The sequence below is a fragment of the Lissotriton vulgaris genome, chromosome 1_1, assembly GCF_964263255.1.
Source record: "Lissotriton vulgaris chromosome 1_1, aLisVul1.2, whole genome shotgun sequence".
Lineage (NCBI taxonomy): Eukaryota > Metazoa > Chordata > Amphibia > Caudata > Salamandridae > Lissotriton > Lissotriton vulgaris.
Genome location: NC_141685.1, coordinates 1,733,631,102 through 1,733,645,801, shown reverse-complemented (window position 1 = coordinate 1,733,645,801; position 14,700 = coordinate 1,733,631,102). Strand labels below are relative to the sequence as shown.

Below are 14,700 nucleotides of genomic sequence, written 5' to 3'. Positions count from 1 at the left end.
ACTTTTATCTGTTTCATAGAACAATGTTCTCCTAGATCAAAACCCATGTTTTTGATTTGAATCCATAGTCTGTTCTCTTAACTGAACAGTAGAGGATTTATTTTTTAAGACAACCTTACCTCATGGTTTTGAAAACAATTACATATCTTTTTCATTTTAGTTTCAGCAGATTACTATGCCTCCAGCATGTTTAATATAAAGTTGCAGATTGGTAATTTGATTGGATAACTAACTGAATGATTGACGATTTAGAACATGAGCATAAGACTGAAACTGAAGATGCCATCCTTCATTGTTTGAGAAACGGGGCATGTTTCCACTGGACAGTCCAAGGGATAAAGGAGAGCCCCGAAAGAACCCTTCATCTGTTCTTAGAGGGATTCAACAGGAAGCAAACTAGTCTCACTGCTTTTGCCCATTGAGTGAAGAATAAGCTTAACTAGGCCAGTACAGCCTGTACCATACCAGCCGCTGTCTAGAGCCCTTGAAGAAGGATGCCTTAAATCCCACATTACCTCCTCGTTAGTCTTCCTCGCCACATGACTAAAAAATGTGAGCTTCAGCTCCACACCAGAAACCTCCAAAGCAAAAACAAGTCAGCATCCCATGCCTCCCATCCCTTCCCAATATGGCCAACCCAATACACCCTTGACCTCTATAAGAGGCAGGCTGGCCCAACCCTTCAGCCTGTTTTTTTTGTTCTGCGATGCAGTTCCTCCAGAGTACAGGTAAGTGGGACAAGGTCCTGCTCCAGCAGGTCCTGGGGCCCTGGGGGGGGGGGGGGGCTGCTCTAGTGGGCAAAGTCACTGGTTCCCCCATTTTCTGGCCCTCGCACTTGTGGTCTGCACAGCGCTCCCACCCCCCACCTTGTGACTTGATGCCCTGCTATAGCGGGCTCTGGGCTATGCCATTTGGCAGCCCGTCTCTGTGGGCTCTGGCGGGGAGTGGTCCAGCCCTGCTCCCCGGGCGGCTGCGAGCTTGTCACTGTTGTACCTGAAAGCGCAAGGGTCCCCTGCCCCCTCTAATGTTGATATGTACAGTTGGGCCTCAAGGCTCGGTTGGCTATGAACCGTGTTTGTCTGATATGAAAACACTTATATATTTGTGTTAGGTTGCCTGCCGGTCATTCTCAAATGTACTGTGTTTAGGGCGGACCGGTTCTGGTCTCTGGCCTAGGGCCCGACTTGGCCTGCAGCTGCTTTTCCCGTTTCGTGGGTTCCCGCCGATCGTTGATTACGTCTGTTTTTTCCCTATGTCGCGGTGGGCGTCTTATGATTTCCGCTCCTCCCACCACGTATAGTGGCGTTTCTGCCCGGCTCTAGCGGGCTCTGGGGCATGGGGTTATCGTGACCACTCAGCCATTCATCCTTCACAGGTAGATAAATAGATTGAGTTGGGTGAAAATTAAACATCTGTTGTACTTGTGAATTTTTGAATTAGTAGAGGGACCGCTGGCGCTCACCTGGCGAAGTTGTTACTCGGCGGCAGGAGTGTAGACAATGGTAATTTGTCTGCCTGCGGTTGCAATCTGTTTTTCACGAGTTGCGCTTACTACTGCTATCCCACGCGAGCAGGGCTGCACTGCGTTTGGGGAGTTGCCTCGTTTTCACTACTACGGTGTCTTTTGTGCCTCCCCATAACGCACATTACTCTCTTATTATTATCCAGCGTTGGATGTTCACTGCCTCCGAGATTTGGGTTATGTTTCAGCTGTTTCTACTATGATTACTGTTACTGTGTTGCGCCTTGCTTCCTCGCATGCGCGCCTCTTTGGTCTCCCGCAGCGCTGGTGGCTCAGTGGTCTGATGCATCCACTATAGGGGCGAGCCTGTGTTCAACCTCATAGTCACAGGTTCATATCCCAGCTTGTCTCGGCTCGGTTGGGTCCTGGTGTCCCAGGTTTTGCGGGTACAACGTTTTCTTGGTGAGTGGTCTATATCTATATTTGTACTTGTAAGGGGTCTCCGCCACTTGTGGCTTCGCTAGGTCTCCATTCCCTCCCAGCTTTTCGTACATTGTGGCAGGATTGTTGTCCTTACAGATTGAGCGGTCTCCCTCAATGCTCAGGTCCGTGTTCGAGTCTTGGCAGGGATGCTCGACATCTTGTGTCTCTGGGCAATTCACTGGATCTCCCTGGTGCTCGTGTAGAGCGCTCTGATTCCTTCTGGTCATGTTCGCTCTGTATGTGACTCTGGGAAAGACGAGTGGTTGTCTGTATACGTTTACAGAAACGGAGCATCACACATTTGTTGTGAGAAGACCGCATTGGGCGTCCTTGACGCTGGGGGACGGGGTTCCAGTCTCGGTACCAGCGCTCGACGTTTCATGTCTCTGTGCACTTCACGTAATTTCTCAGTGGGGTTGGGTATCCTCTCTCTGCTTTCTGCTGTGGAGGCCTGTGTTCATAGGTCTCAGGCTCTTCTCTTGGCGCAATTCTGCTTTTCTTTTGTTGATTGTGGGCCTTTGGGTAGCAGTGGACTTCTGTTATTCGGTGCCCAGATTCCTTTCTGGGTGTCCGTGCTCATCTGGTTCCCAGGTTAGATGCCCTATTAGTTGCTCTGCTTGACACGGTGTTGGGCCCTTCTGGGTGTTCCATGGGGTGGTACTCTTTTCCTCTTGTTGGGCTGTGTGTTTTGCTGGTTGTTCACGCATTCTGGTCCTTTGGTCCGGAGGGGTGTGTTTCCCCTTCCCAGGCTTCACTTCCGGGTTTTGATGCTTGCATGGGGGCGGTCCTCTGTTCCTGTTCTTCCTTCTCGGGCTGCTTCTGTAGTCTCCAGGTAGGCTTTGGCTTCTGCTCCTGTTCCTGAAGTCTGGCGTTTCTTGCCATGGGCCACGGCGGTGGTATCCCCTCCTCCTCCTCCTGCTCCATGTCTCAGCGGGCGTCCCTTGCTCCCTCCTCCTCATCGTGTTGTAACAGTTCTCTGGTGGTGCATGTTCGCTTCTACTGCCTCATTCTGTGGGCCCTGGTGATGCTGTTTTCCAGTAGTGAACACTGTTGTATTCCCCTCACACTCCCATGCACAAGTTGTGACCGGTATTAACTAGTAGTATTTTTGCTGGGTCCAAACCGGAATGGCATGGTGAGCAAAAGTAAACAATGGATTTGGGCCCAGATCTCTGTACTGGAGTGAATGCATGACATTGTTCTGCTTTCTGTCCATTTTCTTTTGCATTGCACCCTGAGTGGGTCTGGTTTGTCCAGTGCTCTCCATGCCACTGGTTTCGTGCAATCCTGGCTGAATGGGTCCGGTCCCACGTGCTGTGGCTCTGTGGTTGATCTCCTCCCTGGGATGGCTTCCCCCTTCATCTGGTTTTGTGTGACCCCCCGGCTGTTCAGATCTGGGTTGTCTCCCTGATGAGGTCCTTCCGTAGGGTGGGTTTTGGACTCCTTGTGACTGGCGGTGCATGCCCAGTCTGTCCGTTGGGGGTCCTCCCCGTCTGGTTGGTCCCGGTGCTCTGTGGGTTTTCCCGACTTCGCCTGATCCCGTGGGTGTACCTTCTCTTGCCCCAGTGGCTCCCTTCTCGCCCTGTCCGGTGGTCTTTGTGTTCTGGTCTCCCCTTCCTGGGTGTTGGCGGACGTTTTCAGCCTATGGGGCGTGCATGGGTTCCCGGTCTATGCTGGGTCGGTTGGTTCGCCTTTTGGCGGATTTCTCGTCTGACTTCTGTTGACCGTTTCTTTGCTTGGTTTTGCCCCTGCCCCGCGGGGGCTTCTTGTTGCTATCCTGTGGCGGTTCGTACACTGCCTCGTTCTCCAGGGGGTTTTCGGGCTTGCCTTGGTCACTTTCTTCCGGTTGTTTCCCCGGTGCTAGGTATTCCTGCCTTCTTATCCGGGCTCACAGCTTTGCGCCTGGTCTAGTTGGCCTGGTCGGGATGTTTGCCCTGTTGGTTGGGCTCGCCTGGGTGCTTCCCGATGGTGGCTCTGGGTGATTTTGCTCGGTGGTCCGTGTTGTGCCTCTGTGGGCACTGGCTCACTCTGGTCTGGGGTTTAATTACCTACCACGGTTTTTTATTTATCACTTGGGGCTTTTTGGTCACACAGTGCTTGTGATTGTCTGGGGGTGCTGGTTATCCCGGTTCTCTTCCCCGGTCAGGGCTCGGCGCTCCCTGTGCAAGTTGGATCCTCTTCTTCTTTGTCCCTGGTTTTGGGGTACTAGGTCCTGCCGGCTCGGGTTTGATCCATGGGGATGTTGACATTTCTCTGGCTCGTTCCGCCCGGCTCTTCCGTCTTTCTCTCCTTTGCTGGGTTGCTGCCTGTGGCCTTGACTGTGGCCTTGCCCCTGTGTTCACTCCGGTTCCTGTCCGATCTCCGTTATTTGGCTGGGTTGGTCCTGGGTGTTGGTTGTGCATTTGGCCTTCTGGGTAATCACCTCGGCGGCTTGTTGCATGTGGAACATTGCGGGGCGATTTGCTTGTCCCCTTTGCTGGGTTGTCTCGCTCGTTCCTTCTGCATTCCCCTTCCTTCCGGGTTCGTTATGCTTTCTTGTGCATGAGGTCCCCTGGTGGGTGTTCGCCTTCCTGTTTGGGGCTTTGCCATGGTCCTGGTCCTCTTTGGTGCCCTTGATGGAGGGGTGGCTTTGTTATGGTTTTCTGCGGCTCCTAGGGTCTGTTTTGCGTTGCACCTGCCTGGCCTCTATCGTTGCTGTCTCGCTCCTGTCCGGGAATCCTTTGGGCAGCTGTGGTCTGTGTCCTCCCTGCCTCTCCTTGCTGGTGGGGTTTGGGTTACCTTCATTTTTGTTGTTTGGGTGGTGTGCTGGTTTCCTTATCTGCACCTCCGTCCGTTCCCGCGGCTTCTGACGGTCTGGGTTGGTTCCATCTGGTTCCTTTGCTTCTGCTCTTGATTGCCGTCGGACCTGGTGGTTTTTGTTTTCTTCTCCACTCCGCTGTTTGGTTTGGGGGTGGTTCGACTCTCTCGCTGTTGGTGGTCGCAGTACGGTGTGGATGGGCTTTGGTTGGACTGTCTCTTACTGCTGTGGCTTTTTTGTTGGGTTACTGTGGTGGGATTGCCCTCTTTTTCTTCAGTTCCTATAGAGCCCCTGTGACTGTTGTACTGTTTGGGTTTTTGCTCCCCTCGCTTTGGGCTGTCCATTGGGCGGTCTTGGTGTGTTTTGACCGGCTTCCTGCTTTCTGTTCGAGGGCCTGTTTCCAGTTGCTTTTAGCTCAGTGCGGTCTGGTGCCGTGCCTTCTCTGTCCTCCTTCGGTCTTTGGTTGGGCACGTTTTCTGGCGGCACTTCTTGTCTTGGGGTCTGTGTTTTTCGGCCCTCCCGGTGTCTTTCTGTCCCGGGCTGTTTTCTTCCTGCTCGTGGTTGCCACTCTCTTGGGTGGTTCTTCCACTTCTCTGGCCTGTTGGGTTTGCCCTCTTTTGTGGGGGTCCCAATCTGGTCCGTTGGTTTTCTTGTGAGTTTCCATGAAGCCGCTTGGCTTTGGTATGTGCTCACGTTGTTAGTCATGTGGCGAGGAAGACTAACGAGGAGGTAATGCCCCGGTTACTTACCGGTAATCTTCATTACTCTGAGTATAGTCTTCCTCGCCACATGAGTTCACATCCATCCATCCCTCCCTCCCTGTCTGGCTATCGGCTTCATGTTTTTCTGCTTGTCTTTCATGCTGAAGGGTTGAGCCGGCCCGCCTTTTATAGAGGTCATGGGTGTATTGGGTCGGCCATATTGGGAAGGGATGGGAGGCATGGGATGCTGACTTGTTTTTGCTTTGGAGGGTTCTGGTGTGGAGCCTGAAGCTCACGTTGTTAGTCGTGTGGCAAGGAAGACTATACTCGGAGTAATGAAGATTACCGGTAAGTAACCGGGGCATTATCACATTCCCCAAAAGCAATACAGCAACTATCTGCAAATGCTGTCTGTACTATCCAAGCCTGGCATATTCCCTTGTGAGACTGAAGTGGACTGTCTGACAACAAAATACAGTAAAGATTGGCCTAGGTTTTCTTTAACTTCACTTGTTCAAGGCACCGGGTGATCGCTTTTTGGTCATTTACATTTACGTGCAGTGTTTTTCAAACCTTGGCTTTGAATGGCTCCTTCTCTTGCCAAGCTGTTAATGTGCTTTCGTTGGCAGTAAAGATTGGAGATTGTTGCTAGCACCTATCCTGCTACATCATCAAACTTATTAAAAATGGGCATGAACTTTTTTTCTTTTTCCATGGCTGCACACGAAAGCTTAGCAAAAGGAGGGTGGCGATTTAGTGTCTTGTGGGAAGACCAAACTAGGATGTACAGTGTTTTAGCATGGATTGACATATTCCCCTAAATAATGTAATTTTAAGAATAAAAAAAGTCTGGCAAAATTGTTGCAAGGGGGTTTTAAAAGAATTTGCGAGTATTCGTTATCCATTGTTAAAAGCTTGCCTGCAGTACCGAAGTGTCACCTGGAGGAGTTGTGTATTCTTAATCTATTCCATTGTATACCAAGGAGTGCTTTTGTCTGTACCTCCTCAAAATTCTGAGAGTATGTCAAAAAGGCCTGGAGAATCCAAAATTGCATTTATTCATAATCTTTTTTATTTTTTTTAACTTATATTTATTAAAAGAATTTTTTTCCATCAATCATCGTGTATCACGGTACAACATACTCAGTGTACAAATTAAGCATAAACATTTGTACAAAAGGAAATAGTAAGGTTACCAATGATCTAAGTTACCCCTTAGGCATTATATCTCCGGAAGAAAAGAAGCATAAAAGAGAAAAACAAAAGGCAAAATACGGAAAGAGAGAAAGAAATATCCAAGTATAAGATGTCAAGGAGATATTAGGAAACTCAAATCCCTCCTTCCACCTCCGAATAGGACCCCAGATTCTCAGCCCCAGTAACCACCCTCGCCTACCTTTCCTTGCATATATTGCCTTTTCTAAATTGTAAGCCGCTAGAAGGCTTGCCAACAATTGTTGAAGCACCTGGGGTCTATTATCTAACCAGGCCCTAGCTATAGTTAATCTGTAAACTGCCATAGCTACAAAGGTAAATTCACGCTGGGGAATGTCAGGGTCTGACCTAACCCCTAGCAATATCAAAGTCGGTGAGAGTGCGATTTTAATTCCTAGTAATCTACCTAGAAACACCTCTAGATCCTGAATCAGCGTATGCAATTGTGGGCAGGTGGCGAAGATATGTACAATATCTGCCTCTGGGAAATTACTTTGTGGCAAGTAGTCCCCGAGGTGCTACCCCATTGTGCTAACATGGCAGGAGTATAGTAGAGGGAATATACTGTTTTGTAATGTTGTGCCTGCAGCGGGGCAGAGAAGAGAATCGTACACCCTAAATCCAGCGACTCGCTCAGTTCATACGCATTTTCTCTTTTAATTAGATAATTCACTGCGGCTTTACTGGCAATACACTCTAATGTTTCTGATTTAATGGCCACAATTTTGAGGAGCTGCTGTTCTAATGGTGCTTGCTGTTGAATGCCAAGGTTTAACTGTTCTTCGGCCTTAATCAAACTTTGGATTAGCTCCTCTGCCCTCTTCTTCTCCATCTTCTGTTTACGGAGTGCATAACTCAGCGTCTCTCCCCTAGCAGCTTTAAAAGCGTCCCACACGATACCTGGATCTGCTGTCCCTCTATTCTCTTCCCAGAAATTCCTTATTCAGATATTCATATGCTTTATATATAGTTCGTCCTTAAGCAATGCTCTCTCGAATGTCCACTGTGTGACTTGCCTATGCCCCTGGCCCAATTTAACTGTTAAAATCAGAGGATTATGATCCGAAATAATCCGTGGCTGTTTTTCAATCTGGCTGCCACCAAGCATAGAGCTAGATATCAAACAATAATGTAACCTAACCAAAACTTTATGTGGAGCCGAAAAAAAATGTGCTGCCCTCCTTTAGTAGATGTAGTTTAACCCATGGGTCTATCAAAGAGTTATGCAATACTAAAGCGGTCAACGCTCTGTGTTCTCTTCTTCCTCCCTTTGTATTGCCCCCCAGTTTGCGTGAATGAGCCTGGCGGGTCATGGATGTTAAAATCCCCACAACAAATTATGGGTTCCGGCCAATGAGCCAACTCTGAGTCTAAGAATTGAAAGATGTCTGGGTCATCCTCGGTGGAACCATATATAGAAGCCAGCGTAAATTTCTCCCCTTTGTAGGTCAACTCCAGCAACACCCATCTACCCCATTGATCTTCTTTCTTTCTATTAACGATCACATCTCTGCTTTTCCCAAAAACCGCAACCCCTTTGGACCTTGATCCCTGTTTAGATTTTACCAATACCGAAAACCCCAGCTGTTCCAAGAGGTATCGCCTTGCCCCCTCGATGTGTGTTTCTTGTAAACAAAGAAGATCCAGGCAGAGTGATTTTAACAATGCAGCAAACCTCATTCTCTTTTTAACATCATTAAGTCCACATATATTAATTGTAGCAATTCCGCAACTCATTAAAATACTGCAAATGTGTAGCCAGCCAATACAAACGGTACTTCAAACATATTCAAACTCAGGAAAAGGCCATTTAAGTTATACTGTAGAGTATGTGCCCTGAGTGCTGTACTGTGCCTCCTGTGCGTGATTACCCTCTCCCCTCTCTGCCCCCGCCCTCCCACACCCGACCCCCTAGCCCCCCTCCCCACCCTGCCCCCCTTCCTACGGGACATTTATTCATAATCAATGTGAATTCCTTTATGTATCTTTGACACCCATGATTAGAACTATTGTTTATTTCTGCGTTCCAGAGATAGCATTGCCTTTTACTGAACCAACAAACCAACTCAGAGTTGCTACAAAAAAATAGTGTTTGATACCACAAGGTCCCTTTTTCAGATACCAGCCTTATATCTCAAGAACCGTGGGCTCCAAACCTACTTGTATCATGCTGTTGGGTCCATAAACGATATCACAAACTACAACCCACAGCAATAAACACTGTGCTGCACTGCAGCAGAAAATTGACCAACCTGTTGAAGTCTTGATGTTTAAGCAAGCGTGACAGTACCTTTGTTACAGGTATGGTATTATTTTTTTTCAGGTGCCAATAAAAATTGTACTTTAAAACAACTGTATCCCAATTCATTAGTAGATCTGCACCACTCAATCACTCTTTTGGCACTTGTGGTGGATCAGTGCCATTTTAAACGAATATACTGAATTCACAAGCTATGTAATACAAAAACTATAGATGGTGGTAAACATATGGGCTACTCATTTCATTTCTAGTATAGTCTATATGGCTTTAAAAGAGCTGCTTCTATCACCTTATGTGATCGACATTTGTATATTCCACATTGTGCTTTGGGTGTGATGCCACTGAGCTTTCAGTAGTCCTGTGACTTTCTACATATGAACGTATTTCCTTGAATTCTTAGCACAGACCTATGTTTTTCAGAGAGTGTTGGAGGAGAATAAGGAACACTATCATGTAATTCAGAAATTCATCATCCTGGGAGATGTGGATGGTAAGTGTTCTTTTAGTAAATGTAAAAGTGAACGTCGTCTTTTAATCACATATTTTTTAATCCTTCTTTAACATTGCAGCTACCTTCCCTCTGTAACATTTGGGACATTTTTATTTTGGCTTGGTACACTTTCTACTGCAATACCAAATCAACATTGCCATCATTACTAATTTATCAAGCAAGGCTGCTGACTTATGTGCATAGCGTGTACTAGTTTTAGCAGAGCAATTTTTTAATACAGAGGAAAGATACTAATGTTTACACCTGTAGCCATGCATACCCCTCTAACTTTCACATATTTGAACATGGTATGGTACTGCTGGGTTATTTAATTCTGAAAGCCAACCAGAAGACTGCCTAAGGCACAAAATCTTTAAGCACACCTGCAAGAATAGCCTCCGAGGAGACTTCACGTTGGCTCTTTGTGAACAGAAAAAGATCTACCTTTTTTAGTCTCAAAGGCCCCCCCCCCGAGCCTTTCGGTAGTGTTGAGAATGCCAATCGGCCACCTCATTATACGTCCCTGGAAGGTACTCTGCCATCCCTGAGATCTGATGGTCCAGACAATACTACCAGAACTCCATGGCGAGATCAGGCAGGCGCCGGGATAGAGGACTGTTGATATACCAACGTTGTTCAGCTTAAGCAGTACAGAACAATGCGCCTTGTCTTTCTTCCAGGATTGGTCCGTTACGGACCCCGCCAGCAGCTCCAAGCCATTATTTGTATCTAGACCACTTTCCTCCGGTAGACACATTTCAGCTGGTAGCACCCCAATCTGAGCTGCTGGCATCAGATTCTATCACTAGATCTAGACTGGAACTTAAGATTGCCCGGCAATTCTAGGACTCCATGTGGATGAGCCACCATTGCATATCCTCATGCACCACTTCCGTCAATCGGACTAGTTCCGAGTACTTCAAACCCCTCCTCTGATGGGAAGCTTTCAGCCTCTGAAGCCCGGTAATGAAGGGTGCCCAGGAAGATAGCCTGCAACGATGAGGCAAGAAGTCCCGCCACTCTGGCAATCTGCCTCTGGGACGTGCTCTCTCTTTCCAGAGTCCTCCGGATCTCATGCCTGATATTCGCTATCTTTTTAGTGGGAAGACTGAGAGCCAACTCCATGGAGTCTGACAAACCCCAGGAATGTAGTCCATTGTGCTGGGATGTGAAGTGACTTCTTGGTGATTACAAAGCCCAACTGTTCTAACAGATAGACCACTGCCTGGCTTTGTTCTGCCAGGGTTCAAGGGCATTGATGCATGAGAAGAATGTCGTCCAGATAAACTAGCATCCTGATTCCTCTGCCCGAAGGATTTCCACCACCGGTTTCAAGACCTTAGGGAAGCACCAAGGGGCGGACAAGAGGCCAAAAGGCAGGGTTTGAAACTGGAAAGTTTGCCCTCGCCACAGAAACTGCTGGCAATGGCGGTGTGGAGGAAATATTGGCACCATAGGGTATGCATCTTTCAAGTACAGGTGCACTAGCCAGTCCACTGGATGGAGGAAGTCCCTCAACAGATGGATTGCCTCCATCTTGAAATGACGGTAAACCAGCCACTCTTTGAACTCGGATATTTACCACTGGGTGGAAACCGCTGTCCCGCTTGTCCACTGTCTGCAAATCCTGGACCATTTGAAGTACCAAAGCATCTGCGATCACCGCCCGCCAGTTTCCCAAGAGCAGAGCCAGATGTCCTCCTATTCTTAGTTGGGAAGAAAGGAAAGTTTTCACCTTGTGAAGATCCTTGTGCACCACGGCCTCTGCCTCTGGATCCATGACCACACTGGAAGCATCTGGACTGTTAGAATCCGCTGTACTTGAATTGATCTTTCCACTGCGCCGTGTGGGAGCACTGGCCACTCTGGGTGGCACTGTCGATGAAGCGGCCAGACGAGCTTCCCCTTCCACGTCCGGCCCCAGCAAATACTTGAAGATCCTTTTGATGGAGGTCTCCGCTTTAGCCAGGGAGCTGAAGGTGGCAACAAACTTGCCTATCTCTTTCTTGAAGGGATCTCCAAAGAGATCTCCCTGCGCAAAGAGGCTAGATTGGCCAATTTCAGGTCCATGTCGATGAGAAGGGAGCGGCTTCTTCACGACAACGGAAAGTTCTCATTGCTCAAGAAAGTCACCGCTCGCTGAGTCCACCTGGGGAGTATCTCTGGTAATATGAGGGTATCTGCCTGTTTGACATCTTCATCCATGTCCAAATTCTTGGTCAATGGATTGGAGATATCCAAGAGTTTGTCCTGGCACGATCGCCGGGAGTGATCGATGCCCTTCTTCGTATCGCTAATGAATTTAGCTAGGAATGTGTCCATGCGAGAGTCCACCTCGGGGGTCGAGGCCACCTTGCCCTCCAATGAGCATCGGCGGCATTCTGCCTGCAAGGGGACTCTGACCTCCTTTGAAAGAGTTTTTTGAAGATGTCCCATTACGTAGGTGGCCACTTTGCCGTTATGGACCCACTTAGAGGACCTATGATGGAGGAGGTCACCTGTATCCAGCATTTAGGATGCAATACCAGGTTGTTAGGACCCAGGACTTGTCTTCTTCAGAGTCTACACTGGCTCCCGGTGCGTTAACCAGAGAGCTCCCCACGGAACTGGCCCGGGCTATGTACAAGATAGAATTAAGTTCTATACACCCCAAAGAAATCTCTGTTCTGAAAATCTTTATCTTGACAAAGTTCTGCGGATCAGGAAGGCAAGGTCAGGCACCATCTCTCTCCTTCATGGTCCCTTCTCTCAGGAATAAACTTCCATTGACACTCAGATGCATCAAGGCGACACCTGTGTTTTGAAAAAAAATTAAGACCTGGCTCATTTCCTGTCTTTAGGCTCGGCCCTCCTATTTGCCCTTCTGTAGTAGTGCCAGGACACTCCTCGGAGTAACGGCATTGCTTTACAAATGATATAAATGGACCCGTCGGGAAGAGCAGATTCTCTTCTGAGGGGGGCGCCACGGTCTTGAAGCCCTGACTCAGCATTTGAATCCCCCTGCAAACCTTCATCAGTGAAAGAGTCTGTGTCTTCAGTAAGCATAGCAAAGGGGTTACAGTCTGAAGGCTGAGTGGGTTGAGATTGCAGAAAGACCTTCTTAAGGCCTTCAAAGCGTCTTTTTTTTTTTTTTTGTAGGGGGTAAATCTTTTTTATTGAGAAAAAAATTGTCAGCAAGCCATATACAATAACTAATACATAAATCGGCACGTTTACGCATTACATTTCTTACATATATCAAGACAGACTTCTTATTGTGAGTTTTGCCCCCCATCACTTTTTACTTACTACCACCTTAATCATTTGCCTATCTTATATTTCTCTTCCCCCAGGGTGAGGAAACTCTAACAGATAGGCAGATCATTCCTCTGCTTTTGTTCCAACCCCCCCAGATCTTGGACCTTTTTTGCAGGCAACCTCTTCCTTCATAGACCATCATTTCAGCCTGCATACACTAGTCCATATCGACCTCCCAGTTTAGATCCCAAGGACCTGTCTTCACCCTCCATTTCCTTGCGATATTAAGTTTTGCTACCATAAAACCTAGTGTGACTCAGGTTCTTTCCCCTGCAGTTAGGTCTGTATTCTCTCAAACGTTTAAGAGGCACCATTGGGGCGCTGCCCCTAATTCCCTCCCACACAGTGTCAGCATTCGCGCAATAATTTTGTTCCAGTATTTCCTAACCACTGGGCAGTCCCACCACTGATGTAAAAATGTACCCTCCAGTCCACATTTCCTGGGGTACTGTGGTGAGTCGTGTATGCCCATTTTAACTAGTGTTGTGCTTGTATAGCATGTCCCATGCAAGATCTTTAGTTGTATTAATCTAAATCAGGAGCATATGGCCATCTCTCTGGGGATGCTAGTGCTTGTTGCCAATCCTCATCACTTATGCCTCCTAAATCGGCCACCCATTTTGCACGTATTGTTCCTAAAATCTCTGGCGAATTATTTAGCATTTTTCTATACATAATATTGCCTTTTCCTTCCAATAGTAATCTAAAATCCTATCTTCTAAAGGAGAGGAAGCCAGGGTCTCTGCGGCGCTGGGAATGGCACATTGCAGTGCGCTTCGTATCTGGAGATATCAAAATGTTTCCGCCGGGTCGAGTTGATAGTCTCTTTGCAGGTCTAAAACGGGCACAATCTTCCCTCCCACCCATAAGTCTCTACCCTGGAGAGACCGATAAGGTCCCATTTATCAAACCAGACTGTTTTGCCAATAGTCCGAGTCGCACTGAATCCCAGAGTGGGGTGGTCATAATGATCTTATCTCTCCACCCCAAATCCGCCGATGCAGCGTGCCATAGTGTAATAGTTGTCGAAATTGGTGTGTTTCCCACCCTAGATGGCTCTGAGACAATTCTCTGGCCTCATATTATACCTATCCATTTTATATGCTGGTTCCGTTTGCAGCAAATTGGTCCATTGATTTACCACTTGAGCCGCGCAGTAATAATATTGTATTGCCGGGACGGCAATTCTACTGTCATACTAGCACTTTGTCAGCTTAGTCAGTGCTATACTTGGGGTTCCGCTATCACAAAAGAGTGTTCGCATCTCCGATTCTATAACTCGAAATTATTTTGGAAGAACTGGGTATGGCGTGTTTTGTAGAAAGGAGACAAAACAAGGAAGCACCATAATTTTATATAGGGAGGCCTTGCCCAAAAATGACAGGGGAAGTGTCTTCCAATGTTGCACGTCTTCCTGTTGTCTCCGCAAGGGGGATCTAAATTGTGATTGTAAAAGATTCTGTGGGTCTGTGGTAACAAAAATTCCCAGGTATCTAAACTCTTCAGTAACTCTATGTGGTGTGCAAATCCTGGGAAGGTTGATGCACGGGCCCCAAAGGGCATATAAAAGCGACTTGTACCAGTTTATAGTATATCCTGAGTACTTCTGAAACAGTAAAAATATGCCGAACTCTGTGTATGGAGGAGTAAAGGCTAGCCAAGTAGAGAAGTATGTCATCTGCATACAGGGAGATTTTATCTTCCCAATCCTCTGACCATTAGAGTCCTCTGACTAGCGGATCACCTCTGATCCATATCGCCAGTGGCTCCAACACTAGCGCAAATATTAATGGTGAGAGGGGGCAGCCCTGCTTTGTCCCTCTTTGCAATTTGAAGATTGATGACCTGCCTGCATTTACTGTAACTTGTGCTAGAGGTTCGGAAGAAAGAAGCCGTATCCACGCTAGGAAGTTTTCACCAAAACCAAATCTTTCCAAGGCTGCTAACAGGAAGGGCCACTCATATCAAACGCCATTTTGGCGTCTAATGACATTA

General features: G+C 47.6%; 1 protein-coding gene across 3 annotated transcripts in view; it reads left to right on the top strand.

Moving 5' to 3' along the window:
* The window catches only part of NUP107 (nucleoporin 107), a 590,137-nt gene that overhangs the window by 295,241 nt on the left and 280,196 nt on the right, over positions 1 to 14,700 (top strand). For all 3 annotated transcript variants that reach the window (XM_086919004.1, XM_086919006.1, XM_086919003.1), the window contains exon 18: positions 9,339 to 9,408. In XM_086919004.1, coding sequence (XP_086775130.1) covers positions 9,339 to 9,408 — 70 coding nt within the window. The remainder of the gene's footprint in view (positions 1 to 9,338; positions 9,409 to 14,700) is intronic.